The 15,666-nt window shown below is 39.3% G+C and overlaps 1 protein-coding gene across 1 annotated transcript in view; it reads left to right on the plus strand.

Annotated features, from left to right (window-relative positions):
- Nucleotides 1-885: 885 nt before the first annotated feature.
- Nucleotides 886-15,666, plus strand: part of LOC126162836 (protein phosphatase 1 regulatory subunit 7) — an 80,800-nt gene continuing 66,019 nt past the window's right edge. The window contains exons 1-2 of the mRNA XM_049919597.1: nucleotides 886-1,084; nucleotides 1,173-1,271. Coding sequence (XP_049775554.1) covers nucleotides 1,072-1,084; nucleotides 1,173-1,271 — 112 coding nt within the window. The 5' untranslated portion in view covers nucleotides 886-1,071. The remainder of the gene's footprint in view (nucleotides 1,085-1,172; nucleotides 1,272-15,666) is intronic.

The raw sequence follows: 15,666 nt of genomic DNA on the forward strand, positions 1-15,666 counted from the left end.
TTAAAACCCACTTTATAAATGTAGCAGGGGGCAAGTAAGTTAGTAGGCTCGTGTCGTACAGTTGCGACTGCTGCTTCGCTTCTGCAATTAATCCTTTGTCATTCATAATAAAATTATAAATTTTATCAAAGGAAATAATGAAACGAAAAAATTTATAACAAACAACAAAAATAACGAAAGACAGACAACTGATATCAAAGACATTACTTACGATGAAGTGAAATATGGAGATGTGCACATGGCTGTGTATTGGGAGAAAATGAACTTGGGGATCACGGATCGACGGGGCATATGAAGCTAGCTTTCAAAATTTTATCCCCGAGAAACTTAGATGGTGCTGTGACGTGATGTGGCGGGTCTACCAGTGAGGATACCACCATTTGAAACGCATTACAGAATGTTTTGACGGAATATGACGGGACGTGATGTGACGGCCAGTGTGTATTGGCCTTTTATTGATTTTTTTGTACTTTTGTTTCTCATTAAACGTTAAGTTATTCCTTTGCTTTGTTTTTATGACAAATTCCAGACGTCCCATGAAGACTTGGATCTTTAGCATTGAGTGTTCTTCCACGAAAGAAACAAGGTGTGTGAAGTGAAAAAGATTCTGGGTCGTGAGTTGTCCTTGGGTAGCTCAGATGGTAGAGCATTTGCCCGCGGAAGGCAAAGGTCCCGAGTTCGAGTCTTGGTCCGGCACACAATTTTAATCTGCCAGGAAGTTTCATTCTCTTAGGGGTTTGTTTGTAGGATTTTCGGTAGCGAATAAATGTTGTTTCGCAAGTCAGCAATTATCACATAAAATTGATCAAGAATGTCCATTATGAAGTTTCCTTCGGTCATTAATAAACTTCATGCAGCAGTGATCTTTGGCTTCTTGAACTGAAACTCACAGAAGTTTCATGTATGGTTTTATCTGTTTACATGTCGTCAGTTAACTGCTGTAATAATCGTTGGATGATAGCACAAGCATTTGTAAACAAAGTAGCAAATAAAGTTTTCGTTTACTGTGTTTGAGGCCTACGTGCTGCTCCTGGTACTGGAGGCTACAAGTCGTTTAATTTGTGCTGAAGAATGAGTAATACGGGTGAGTATTGATGAAGAAAGTGGAATGTGCAGTGGATGGATTCACAAACAGAAACAAGTTGAACGAGCGATTGTAATTTTTATGTTAGGTAACTCGCAAGACGTGACAGAAAATGATGGAGATAAAACACTTACTGGATCAGAGAGTGTGCTTTCAACTGGAGATCCAGAAGAGAATGTGACAGCAGGTCAGATATTCGAAAATGTTATAAATGATTGTATACCAAAAAGTAACGAAGCTTCTTGTAACTTACTGCTATTTCTTTTAAATCTCCGATTTCATTTGACTTGAGACTATCAGTTGTTTAACGGATAAGAAGTCCAGTCATCTAATTCACCCAAGTTTCTGTCGGCAATATTTATCACTGTGTTGCGCAGCTACTATCCTTTCGATTTTTAGTAACAACTACATTTCCTCTTCACTATTTCCGGGAATCTGTAACTTTTGGTTTCAAGTTCCCGATTTGTGTTAGTGCCTTGTTGGTATACTAATATCAGTTTTAGTACAAAGCTGCAATTTGGCTCAAAATGTGCTGCGTAGTTACAGAATTTGGTTTGCGGTTAGATACTCGAGGTTTTGGTTGGCTCATAATGGAAGAGGGGCATCATAGAGCAGCTGCTGAGATTCAGATTCTTGACAATTTATTTGTCAGCACGATTGAGAAAATTTTGTTATAATATCATAGTTGTTATATAACTATCCCGAAATCATGTATTCCGCTATGTAAAATTAACTCTCAGTATGTTTTTGGAAGTATATCCTCGTCGTCAAGTGTTAAATATTGTGGCTTTACTAGTTATCCCATTGTTGTTGTTGTTGTATTTACGCTACATCATATTCTTTTCCAGTACGCCTACATTCTTGATCTTTGTTGCTCTCTTCTATATTTCGAAAACGTTCCCATCTCTCTTTTGAGTTTTAACCCTCGGATTCTTGTATGTTTTCTATGTATTTGACTGTTTTTCTCAACTGTTATAGATCTTTCTTAACTTCCATAACCTATGAAATTTGTTTTGTTGTCAACCCCTTGTTATCCATTCTTTTTAATTGGTTATAAAATGCAGCCCTTCACTTTCTCATTGTATCAATTTTCAGTTTTTTCGTACACTTCCTTGTTAATTCTTAATGTTAAAATCCCATGTTCATACTTTGTGCCCCAAATTTTTCAAATTATTTGCTATTTCTTCTCCAAATTATTAAACTATTTGGCTGTGTTTATGGTGAGACATTCAGAGGCATGAAGGCACCCATTTTTCTGGGTTACTCGTCGCATTGTGATGCTTCAGTTTGCATTAATGTATTAATATTTTTATGGTACATCTTATTTTTGAAGTGAAATGCTAATTCCATTTTTTGGCTCTGTTTGAGTTAGATGCTTTGTCCAGAGCATTTGGCTGAATTATTTCTCTGAAGTATTTAAATAGTGAAAGTTTCTTAATTTTTCCATATCTTGATCCCAGTGCATAGTCTTTAACGTTGGTCATGTATACAGTTTTTCAAATGAAATTTGTAATCCAGCTTTTTCCACAACTTCCTGCTATGATTGCTAAGTCAGTAGCAAAACAAGTCAATTTCAAGGTTCTCTCCCTTTATTCCGATTTTCAACATTGTTTATTCCCACTTCTTCTGTTCTTTTTATCCATACTCATACTACTTTCTTTAAAACACAAATGAATAATAATGGAGACAGTAAGCAGATTCAGAAGGATGTAGGTTGCAGTAGTTACTGGGAGATGAAGAAGCTTGCACAGGATAGAGTAGCATGGAGAGCTGCATCAAACCAGTCTCAGGACTGAAGACCACAACAACAACAACAACAACAACAACAATTCATCCCTCATGCCTATTTTAATTTTGAAATGTTTCGATATTTCCATAACAAATTTAACTTAGTAAATTTCACTAGTCAAAGTTTGCTTAATGATTGCCACGGTTATATTGTCATCTCCAAATTCTTCTAGAAATAGTGTATGTATATATTGTTGGAATCATAGGCATCTTTAAAATCAAGGAAGGATGTACGTAAAGAAGTTCTTGCACCTGATTGTGGCTTGAAGTTTCTTACACCTGATTAAGAGTTTTAAGTTGAATTCTTGTTTGACACACAATCTTCCTCTCCCATAGTATTCCCTAATTGTTCTGCCATTGGATTGTCTAACCTATTTTGCAAAGATAGTTTTATACATCACCAGGAGGAGTGATATCCCTCAGTAATTGTCTACATATATTTTGGGTTAAAGAGTTATATTCAGCTTTTCAGCTCTGACGAGTGATGTGGGAAACATGCAGCAACTTGGCATTTATAACGTGATATCAGTGGTGAGTTTTTCAAACAGGCTAAGCTACAGATCAGTTTGCCACAACAACCAAATTTTTAGCTTTCACTTGTTGGCATCGAGAACTTGCAACCGGTCTGTCACTACAATGAGGTTTTCTCATTGCTCATTGATTGGCTTTACCAAATAAAAATGAAACTGTGAAAATATGCACCAGATGTGATGCCACAGCAGCTATTAACTGGTCAGAGCTGAGGACTAGTAGTGAATATTTTTCTTGGCCTCTGTTTTGGCCCACTTTTTGTTTAATGTATGAATATGCACTGTTTTTCAAATCTCCTGGTAAGTCTCTCAGATGTTTCCAATTCCCTTTTGTAGCCACTTAACAGTTCAGTCATCTGAATTTTTCCACATTTCTGCTACATGTTGTAATTCCCTAGGGCTTTGTTGGTTTTTAGTTCTTCAATAATTTGTTGAATTTCCTCCAAAATTTGACTGTTGGGAGTCTTCAGTTTTATGTTGTGGAAAAGTTTTGGGAATTTTTCCTTCAGTTCTTCACAGTATAAAAGTTTCTGAAAGTATCTTGACAGCATCCTACAGTTATCATGATTATTTAAGGCCAGCCTTCAGTTTTCATCTTCCCTGGAAGTCCTTGTAAAGTAAGAAACGTGGGTCATTCGTGTAGTTTGCTTCAATTACCCCATTGAATTTCATTGGAACCTTATGATTATAATATATAAAGTTTTTCTTGAAAATCTTTTTCTTAGCATTCAGCTGTTCTGTACCAATTCTTAAGGGTTTATGTTTTGGTGATAATTTCCTGTACTGTGGGAGAATTTTATTTAATTCTTTCGATGTTGTGAAATGAGTTGGTTATATGATCAATCTGAAATTCCCCTAAATGTGGATTTGGCACTCCATGTTTTCTGTTCTCTTGCAAATTTTTTAGAAGTTGTGAACATTAACTTGAGGTTAAAGTCGTTGCATAGTTTATGATAATACCTTTTTTTAAAAATCCTATTCTCTGGTGACTTCTATATCAATAATTTCACCTTTGATGTCTCTTCTAAGAATATGTTTCATTATGTTTTGCCCATTGACAATTAAAGCAACAAATAAATCTTGTGGAGCTGAGTTCCATTTTTCCTCTTACCTTTTTTGCAAAGTTACTATGGTCGTGTCAGCCAACTAAATAACTGAATGTCATTTGATACTAGTGTTCGTGCAGTTGCTGTAAATATGAATCAGTTTTTGTGTTATGAGGTCCATCGGGCATGATACTTAGTTTGAGAAATCGAAGTTCAGTTTAAGCGTATTAGTGATGTTATCTAGATGAGATTTATCGAGAGTCTTTGGTGGAGTGTGCTATGCTCAACACAGGTGTTACTGAGTGTACTCTGGTTGATTAGTTTTCATTTTGTTGGTGTGTGTATGTGTGTGTGTGTGTGGGTAATTAATTAAATGTAGTGGTCCTGTTGGGGGGGGGGGGGGAGGACATGATGTAGGGCTCTGTGTTTGAGAGACGGTGTAGGAACATGTCAGGTGGATTTGCTTCACATTGAAGGGTTGGGATGGAGGGCTTACAACTACCTTGTAGTTAATTGCATAGTATAGTTTAAAATTATGAGACTGTGCATGTACAAATACTATTGAGGGGTATTTGAGGTCAGTTAAATGTGTTGTGGCGAGGGTTAGAAGACACTTTTTTGTCTTGCAGGCTCATCCTAATGAGTACTAATGGTGGGAGAATGTTCCTGAATTATTTTGTATTTTTCAGGGGTTCATGAAGATAATTTATTTACTCATCAAAGCATCATTTCACTATAATATAGTAATTATCAATGAAACTAAATAGCTCAAAATACACACACACAGAATACAGTACCGTGCATAAGTTTCTTTTTGAGGATGGGACTTGATGAAGTAGCCATCCCCGCAGTTGCCTGAAATAAATTAGGAAAGCCTAAATCAGGGTGCCAATCAGAACAAGGTACATAGATTTATATATAGAGAAAATAAATGCCAAACACTAATCAACAACATACTGAGGAACCCACTGCCCGTACGAGAAGTGGGAGCTTAACTTAGTAGTAACACAGACCTACCTGTTGGTACTGTATCCTCGAAGTTCATCTGCATGTACTTGACCTGTTAACCTTGCCTGCCCTCTCTTGTAGTAAAGTTGTTTGTATGCTTTGTTAGAGCAATTATGCAAAGTTGCAAGTGCATTTAGCAGAATTCATGGAGCTCGCACCACCACATCTACTGCCAATCAACGTGGTACTACCACCGAGAATGAATTTACATTTCTAAGCCACCACAACACTGCTATATTGTTTGGCATATAGTTTATGCTTTGTGCCACAAGGGACTTAAAACCACAATGCCAGAATAGTTGTGAATCTGCTGGCAATAAGCAATTGTTGAGTGGTACTTAAGATAGGTAAATAAATTAGTGGAGTTAGTTTAGAAGAGTTACACACTGGCAAACAGCGGGCAGAGCAGCAGTGGCAACGGCCGGTGCTTGCAAGTCAGCACGTTCAGGAGAAGCCATCGCCCTCCCCACATAAGCGGAAGCTGTCGATTCAGCCGCCAGGGCATCACCCGACTGGCTCACATGTTTCTCAATTGTCACATGTGATCAAAGGCCCTCGCCTACTTTCCACGAGCCAATGACCGACGTTAAGATTCTTCGAGAAGCTTTTCAACGTGACAGAAGAGGCAATGACCGGCTCACGTGTTTCTTAATTGTCACATGTGATCAAAGGCCCTCGCCTACATCCCAAGAGCCAATGACCGACGTTAAGAAGATTCTTCGAGAAGCTTTTTCACCGTGACAGGAGAGGCAATGACCGTGAAGTCGTTCACCTCCAGTGAACTGAAGTAAATAAATGCGCGAGACGCAGTGGGCCCGACAGTAGTTTTCAGTTCCAGTACAGTTCAGTCGGTGCTGAAGACCGTCATGCAGGAAGAGACTACATTGTACACAGAAGCACCAAGTAATGGAATAACAAGCAGCAGCCTCACCGCCAGAAGACAGAAGTTAGAAGGTATTTGAAGACTGATTTTTACGTACCCAGGTGACTCGTGAGGACAGGAAGGAGACGGCCTCACATCAGCAGTCACCTGTGGGCTGGTGATGAAGATCTGACAGCCGAAGACTGGCAAGCTGGAGTCCGTTGTTCGAGTCCAGGGCACTGGCCTTTCCCCGCCGCGCCTCTCTGCTGGCCGATGCACAACACACGCGGCCGCATAGAGAAGAGAAGCACTGGGACGCCACATCCAAGGTATCACCATCCGATTCACGACTTCGTTCTCAATACTTAAATGGGCCACCTCACGATGCGCGTCTCCAGTCAACTGGGCAAAACAGCGACACGAGATACACACTGCCACGCGTAATCAGACGCTGCCGCTCACACAAGCAGAAGGCTTCACAAACGACACAGCTGCTGCTCTCCCAGCCAGAACAATCCAGTAAGGAAACCACTGTATGAATCATTCAATAAAAGTTATCTTATGTAAAAAATGCTGTTTCATTCTACCTCATACCCGAGCCAAGGAAGAACCCACCCTGTCCACATGTTGTTAAGAGAGAAAAAGTAATTTATTTAGTGTTTTTCACCGTGACATAATGCTTTAGAGTCAAATGCCCTTTGCAGTAATGCTCATCCTAACAATTGACTAGCATCAACAGAAGTTAACCAGTTACACAATATAATATTCTCCGAGGCACAGAATCATCTAAATTCGCTGTCGTGAGCCAGAGGTCATTAGCTACACCGTAGTTGCAACACTGAGGTGGAAACAACTAGATAGTCCACATTGTTCCACTTACCAACATGTGTTGGAGTGATGGCGTATTGTGCAGCATACACTTTTCTCACTATCTGTCATCATCTAGGTCTGTGTACATTATCGCAATCAAAGAATACTGCATCAACACCAGTCAAAATCACTGCCTACATAGCTGTACTTAATTAGGCATTGTTAATAAAGCTTATCATGCCACAGAGTTTAAGCTGCCATTTGAGTCAGGTCTCACCTCTTCCAACATCCGGTGCATTCTCTCTGAACAGCACTCGTCTACCCCGCTGCTAATGTTTCTGGCCTGCAGTGTTGATGTAAGTTAGATATATTAATGCTTCTTGTAATATAATGGCGTAATTCAACTACTCTATTGAAGACACTCTCAGAATGTGATGAGAATTAATTTCGCCTACTTACTAACTCTGACAATACGTGATTTTATGGTGGACTATTTTTCTTGTCTGTGCTTCACTGAGTTGGTCTGTTCCATCTGTAGAGGGTGTCCTTGACAACTATACGGTATTTTTATTTTTCTCCCTTCTGGTATTCTTACACCAGCCTTCCAAACTTCCCAAGAGCACACCTGTAACTCCTGGCATGATGATTCACATTTGTTTGCTTGTGCCTTCTTCTTGCTGTGTGACAATGGCTTCTTGGGGCCGTTTTCAGCTACCACCAATTCCAATTATTACACTCAATCAAAATTCCAATATATCATGATCCCAAGCTTATATCACAATGTTGTTTTCACTAATCACAGTTTAATAAAAAATCACATCCCTCTACACAGGTTTTCACATGCTTCCTTTCTTAGTCATTATTATTCTGTAAACTTAGTAACTCTGAAATGAGCGTACAAAGTGAGGCGGCATACCACTGAAAAGTCTCAAGCATTCTTTGATTTATTTAAAATTTGTTTCAGATAACTTATAGCATTAAACATACTTTTGATCTTCATCACTGCACACGCTAAGGACACCTACTGGTTACTCCTGGACTATGAAGATGCTGCTGTGTCTTCTCTTACACTAAACCAGTCTGTTCAGGAAGGTGACACCAGGCCTTCAATTATTCCCCATTCATGTCTTCATGTCAGTCCATCTGAAAAATTGAAGAAACAGACCCTGCCCTCATGATGAGTGACATATTGAACCTGGGAGAATTATAATGTCTTGTCATTCTCCCAAGTTCAATATGCCACTCATCATGGGAACAGGGGTGTTTCCTCATGCACTTCAGATCTTGGCTCATGGGTTTCTTGTAAAGGTTTAACATCATGATCAGGTATTGCAATGTGACAGGTTGTTGTAGTTATCCCCTTTCATTATTAACCATTAGTCTGATCCTCGGAGTAATCTTTAATTTTGTAGCACCATTCTGTATTACTTATGAAGCTGCCTTTTTAAACAGGTATATTTTAGTGATCTTTTCCATTTCCTCTGGGAGTTTATTACACAATTTTATTCACTGATAGAAAATGCTGTTTTGAATTTTTTATGTGTATAATTTTATGTACCATGATAGTGTATAGAACTATTAGTGGTGCACTAGTACTAAATAACTGTTTAGAATAAGTCTGACTGCCACTTCTCATTTTTATTCTTATGGCCCTTTTTTGCAGTTTTAAAAATTGTGTCCATGTTTTGTTCCTTAAATCCGCAGAAAAGAATCACATAGCATTGGCTATTACAAATTAATGATAAAACAGTAAGATAAAAATGTGCTGATGACATTCCTTTTTTACCTTATCTTTATGTATTCATTCCATCTTAACAATCAATACTCATCCCAAAAATCTTATGTTACACGATCGATAGATTTATCATCTGTGATTAAATTGACAGAATTGTTTTCCCTGTTTATGCTGAAGTGCATACTGTTTATTTTCTTTATGTTAAATCTTAATTTATTAAATACTGCGTAATCATAAAAGTTCTTGAGGATTTCATTTGCTCTGTCTAACAGTTCATCTGTTTGATCGATGATTATGATGTTATTGTCATCAGCAAAGCAACATTTTCTAAATATCTTATAATGTCTGGAAAGTCATTGATACACGTGGCACGTAAAAAAATAATATGTCTAGTGCCAAAACACTGATTTAGAGATAATCAACAAAATGCGCATAGCACTTACACAATAGCGGTATAAAAGTAGCGGATCAGTACACAAACAAAAAAACTGTACAGTTTGCTTTTCATAGATGGGTTTTTGTTCAACATTATTAGGGTTAAGAACAAAACAATACAAAATTGGAAGAAAATGAAATGTTCTGTATACAATGGCTTTAACATAAACAATGATACTGTAGTTCAGTGCTTCAGGAAAAGGGTTGACAAAGAATTAGTGCCAACATGCACTCTGTTCGTCACTTTTGACCATGTGGTACGTCCATAAAAAATTAAGGCTGACTATGGAGCTATTACTGTCAGACCATATATCCCGAATCCCACGTGTTGCTATGTCAGCACTACAACCACACCCGTGAAAATGCAGCCAAATGCATAACCTGTGGCAGGAACGCTCATGAGGTTGAGTGTCCACGTCCTTACATTCAGTATATCAATTGCAAGGGTGATCATGCTGCTTCCACCCATGATGTCCAATCTACTTTAGTGAGACACCTGTTCCTACTTATATTGCTCGGAAAATGTTGACTACCCGCAAACATTGTACACCACCCTCTGGCAATTATGGTGCAGTTCTCACTACACCCCGACCTACGAAAGACATGGCTATGCAGACTTGTGAGTTCCAGTTTAGTGTGAAAGTTGTTAAATCGTCCAGCTCCAAGATCACACCCTAATCTTCACCTGCTATGCGTGCACACCATACCAACAAACCTTCCCCTGCTCCATCAAAATTGCCTGCCTCACAAGCAGAAGCAAGGAAATCCAAAAAGGACTTTCTGCACACTTGTAGGCAGCCAACATGTAACTCTGCACCTGACAAACTCCAAGGTTCTAAGCAGTCAGACAAAGGCAAACAATCTTCTCCTTCTCCAACTTATTGTTGTTCTTCAATAGTGTCACCGTACAAAACCCTCACCCAGCCAACCTCCGTTTCACTGGGACGCAATAACCAGTCTGCTGGCCAATGGAAGGTGAATACCGACACCTCTGTCGAATTAATGGACCAGGATCCTACAGCCTCTGAACCTGGTTATTGTGTTTGTTCGAATTCTGGCACTCAGCAGCCACCGCAGTGACTGCCTCCTTATTTGGCCTATTTCCTGTGTATCATTGGATATGGTTATTCTCCAATGGAACATTAGTGACATCAGATGCAATATGGTTGAATTACAGCTCCTCTTGCGATCATACTGTCCAATTGTTTCCTGCCACTAGGAAACAAAATTACTCCCTCAGGGTTGCTTTCACCTCCCACACTTCACCTCAGTCCGTTTTGAATTTTTGACCTGTACTGGTCAGCTTGCTCATCATCTCGAGTGGTCCTTTCTCTCCGACACACACTCGAATGACCATTTGTTTGGTAATGCCTATCCCATCTGTGCATCCCACCAACTGGCAGCTTTCCATAGCTGACTGGCAGCTCTACTCCTCACTAGCCTCTTTTGATGAACACCATTTCCCCTGAATTGATGATCAGGTCGAATACCATACAAACGCTATCCTTACTGCCACAGAATGTTCCATAATTCGCACCTCTTCCTCGCCGCAACGTGCCCCCTCCCATGGTGGACTGAGGCATGCCATGACACAATCTGCTTGCAGAGACAAGTTCTCCGCATTTTTAAAATGCCAACCCACGATGATGAACTGTATCCATTGTAAAGTTATGTGTACAGTGTTGCTTCATTTTCAGGGACAGCAAAAAAGCTAGTTTATCAAAACTATACAAGATTGTCACAATGGGAATTCCGCAATCGTTCATTAAATAAAATATGGTGTTTCAGTCTTTGATCGCTATTCTTTATTTTCAATTACCGGTTTTGGGCTAGCTGCCCATCTTCAGATCATATGTTGTAGTTACAGAGTAACTTGTCCATACAGAACACACGGTTCACTGTCATAAGTGATCTGAAGATGGGCAGCTAGTCCGAAATCGGTAATTGAAAATAAAGAATAGCGATCGAAGACTGAAACGCCATATTTTAAAAAGCTAGTTGGCTTCCTTTCCAGAGCTCTTTCAACACACACATCAAAAAAGTTTTGCATCATCCCAGTTCCCAGAACTCCTGAAGATAGACATTGACTGTGGACATTGTATCACAGATACAGGCCCTTTGACTGTTCAGAGATGTCACTAAACCTGCCCAAAGATGCCAACTACCATGCATGAGCAGCTATTATTAGACGAAGAGGGTCTGATAGCCAATCAGTTCCAGTCATTCCACCAGGAAGGAGGTACACGGCTTGTGTTGTCTATAGTTCAACAATGCCTAGACGGTTCAATACCATGGTTCGGTCGTCTCCGCATTGTTACTTTGTGCCAGGAAGGGCTCTCAGCAAGGGGAGTGTCCAGGCGTCTCGGAGTGAACCAAAGCAATGTTATTCAGACATGGAGGATGTGCAGAGAGACAGGAACTGTCGATGACATGCCACGCTCAGGCCACCCAAGGCTACTACTATGGTGGATGGCTGCTACCTATGGATTGTGGCTCGGAGGAACCCTGACAGCAATGCCACCTTGTTGAATAATGCTTTTCATGCAGCCACAGGACGTCGTGTTACAACTCAAACTGTGTGCAATAGGCTTCTTGACGCACAATTTCTCTCCCGACGTCCATGGCGAGGTCCATCTTTGCAACCACGACACCATGCAGTGCGGTACAGATGGGCCCAACATCATGCAGAATGGACCACTTAGGATTGGTATCAAGTTCTCTTCACCGATGAGTGTTGTATATGCCTTCAACCAGACAATCGTCGGAGCCTTGTTTGGAGGCAACCCGGTCAGGCTGAATGCCTACGCCAGTGAGTGCAGCAAGGTGGAGGTTCCCTGATGTTTTGGGGTAGCATTGTGTGGGGCTGACATACACTGCTGGTGGTCATGGAAGGCACTGTAACAGCTGTACAATACATGAATGCCATCCTTCGACTGATAGTGCAACCATATCAGCAGCATATTGGCGAGGCATTTGTCTTCATGGACGACAGTTCGCTCCCCCATTGTGCATATCTTGTGAATGACTTCCTTCTGGATAACGACATCGCTCAGCTAGAGAGACCAGCATGTTCTCCAAACATGAACCCTACATGCCTTGGATAGATTGGAAAGGGCTGTTTATGGATGACATGACCCACCAACCACTCTGAGGGATCTACGCCAAATCGCCATTGAGGAGTGGGACAATCTGGACCAACAGTGCCTTGATGAACTTGTGGTTAGTATGCCACGACGAATACATGAGTCAATTCAAGAGGATGTGCTACTTGGTATTAGAGGAACCAGTGTGATAGCAATCTGGACAACCACCTGTGAAGGTCTCACTGTTTGGTAGTACAACATCAATGTATGGTTTTCCTGAGCAGTAAAAAGGGCAGAAATGTTGTTTATGTTGATCTCTATTCCAATTTTCAGTACAGGTTCTGGATCCCTCGGAACTGAGGTGAAGCAAAACTTTTTTTGATGTGTGCAATTTTACTTCATCTTCTGGTGTTTGGATTGATCTCCGTTGGCTTTCAGGAACCACCGTTCATTCCCCGGTTACTGGTCTAACCACAGATCTACAATGTCATTGTAGATCCTCTTGGTATCTCCACACCTTGGGCCAATATTTTGCAGACATTTGGGCTGTTGCGTGAAAACGTGGAGACAGACCTTAAAAATTAAAAATATTCTTACTATAAATCTGATTATCAGTTCTGTTAGCTGTAACACAAAATTGTTCAATTTGAAGCGTCATTTTCATGTTAAAAATAGCTTGAACTGAACAAATGGCTTTATAACTTGTCTAAATTTAAGTCTCTAGAGTGCATTGTAAAGTAATTTATTAACAGAAAATATCTGAAAAAGTTGACAAGTATCTTAAGCCAGCCCATTTTGATAGCTGATATTGATTTTATTTAATTAGTGAAGTCCCCAGGCTGATTAATTTTTTATTGTTATCTCATGTCATTCTGTTACCAAAGAAAGCCTGAAATTTGTTTTTCAGGGTCAATGCAGTTTTATAGAATCCTATAAATAGGCATGCAAATACAGATTTGTGAGATAGATAAAAGTCTCACAGCAGAGAAAAAAAAAATTCATTATAAACAACATTTTGTAATGGTAATGAAATGACATAAATGGAGTAAAGGAATGACAATAGTTTATAACTGAATTTGCCTGGCATTCCTTAGGTGTTGTAAGTCAAATACATTTGTATTTTGGCTATATTGCAGTTTTGTATGTTGGCTATACTGTTAGTAAAAGTTTGGGGGGGGGGGGGGAGTTGGGAAGTCCCACAAACTGAGAATGTACTTTTCAGAGAGAAGAAACTTATATTCAGTGAGTCTGAAGGATTACAATGAAATGACTAAATGGCTGCATACTACATGTAGAATGGAGTTAATTATTTTGATTAACCATATTTCTTCTTCAATAACCTATGGTTTCTCTGGGGAGCAATGGCAGTACCAAATTATAAGAAAACCTCAATATTGCATATAGAAAAAGAAGTAACTGACTTACTGTGTACTGCAACAGAATGTTGATTATCTTTGAAGGTCACTATGTATTACACCTAAATAATGAGACATTTTTATGTATTGTGTTGTTAGAAGATCACTATATGGAACAGAATTTTTTATTTAAAATAGATATTGGCTTATTTCTAGCAATTACACTATTTCCACGGTAATTCTAAAACAAGATATTTCATTTTTACAGTTGTTATCATGCCTCTCTCATCAGCTGAAAAAATGAGAGAATACTGGACATGACACAGGGAGAAAGGGTTAAGTGGTGAGATAAAGAGAAAGGACAGGAAAAGGCTGAAATGGCAAAGTTTTAACTGCTGCTCAACTTAAGGAGCAAAGAGAAACTTAATCAAAGAAAATTCAGAAACAAAGTTAGAGGCAGTAGTGAAGGCAATAGTGATGATGCTCGCATCGTCTACACCAAGAGTCCATATAAACCTCCAGCTACATTAAGGAAAGCAGTTAAACGTGTGGAAACTTGTTTACCTAAAAGTCCAAGAAAGTACAGGAAAGTTGTCTTGGAATTAGCTGCTGCTCATGGAGTTTTAGTAAATGAACAACAGGTGAAAAATCAATTTCAGTGCCTAAATCCAGATACAGAAGAAGCTGTTGCTACTTTTCAAGTTTGAGATGAGATTTCATGGCAAACTCCTGGAATGAAAGATTATGTGATAATGAAGGATAAGGAAAGTGGAAAAACCAAACTCCTGAAGAGGTACATGATTGTGATCTTGAAAGAAACACATGCTATATATCAAGAGGAATTCCCAGACATGCCAATAAAATTGTCCAAGTTCTGTGCATTGAGATAAAGTTTGTATGCGCCTTTCAGAATACACCGCACAATGTTTGTCTCTGCCGCTTTCAGGAGAATGTAAAGCTACTTTTGAAAGCTATAAATGAGGTTGTTCCGCAAGTGAAAAGAAGTTCGCATGATGTCCAAATGTGGAAAGTGTGCAAATGTATCTTTGAAGGATAAATATTCTTTGGATGAGAACTTAGTGAAGAAGCTGAGCAAATGGACCCAAAGGCAAATAGTGAACCAGTGAATCACTCTGAAAAGAGTTTCATGGTGGTGTTGGTCAGAGTCTTGATGCTTTTTCAAACTTGCTACTGTAATTCTTACAACATACATTTGTTAAAAGACATCAGTCAAAATTTTTTGAAAACCAAAAAAATTCTGCTAACAAGAACATCTTGTGCAAGTAGATTTTGCAGAAAATTATACTGTTCAACTGCAGAATGTAGTCCAGAGAGCCAATTGTTTGTGGCATATGTTTGGGACTCACAAAATGATGGATATTCTTGTGCTGTTATTAGTGATGAACTTGATCATAATAAATATTCAGTGCATGCTTCTCTAAGTAAGATTGTAGAGCACATTATATCTATGAACCAAGAGATAGAATCTGTCACATTCATGAGCGTTGGTGCAGCCAATCAATTTAAGCAGTGTTTCCTGTTTGCCAACTTGACATTTTTCAGAGAACACTATGGAATAGATATTTCATGGGACTTCTTTGCCACTTCACTTGGCAAAGGTGTTGTGGATGGGATTGGCGAAACTGTAAAGTGTGCAGTGTGGAATATCTGCAAAGCTGGGAAACACATACTATCTGGGGCTCTGGACTTTGTAAAAATTGCATAGACCGAGAACTTTGCAAAAATTGCACGGACCAAAACCATCCATGCTGTTAAACCTATCGCTCCGTATACTGTTAAGTACCAGCATTACTCACTATCTCCCCATAGGTTTGTGCACAATTTCAAAAAGCGATCCTCAGCCAAAGAAAATTTCCAGGACCTGATCAATCATACAGGCTTACATAAAGGGGATTTTACTTTGTTTCCC

This window comes from Schistocerca cancellata, chromosome 2, assembly GCF_023864275.1.
Source record: "Schistocerca cancellata isolate TAMUIC-IGC-003103 chromosome 2, iqSchCanc2.1, whole genome shotgun sequence".
NCBI lineage: Eukaryota > Metazoa > Arthropoda > Insecta > Orthoptera > Acrididae > Schistocerca > Schistocerca cancellata.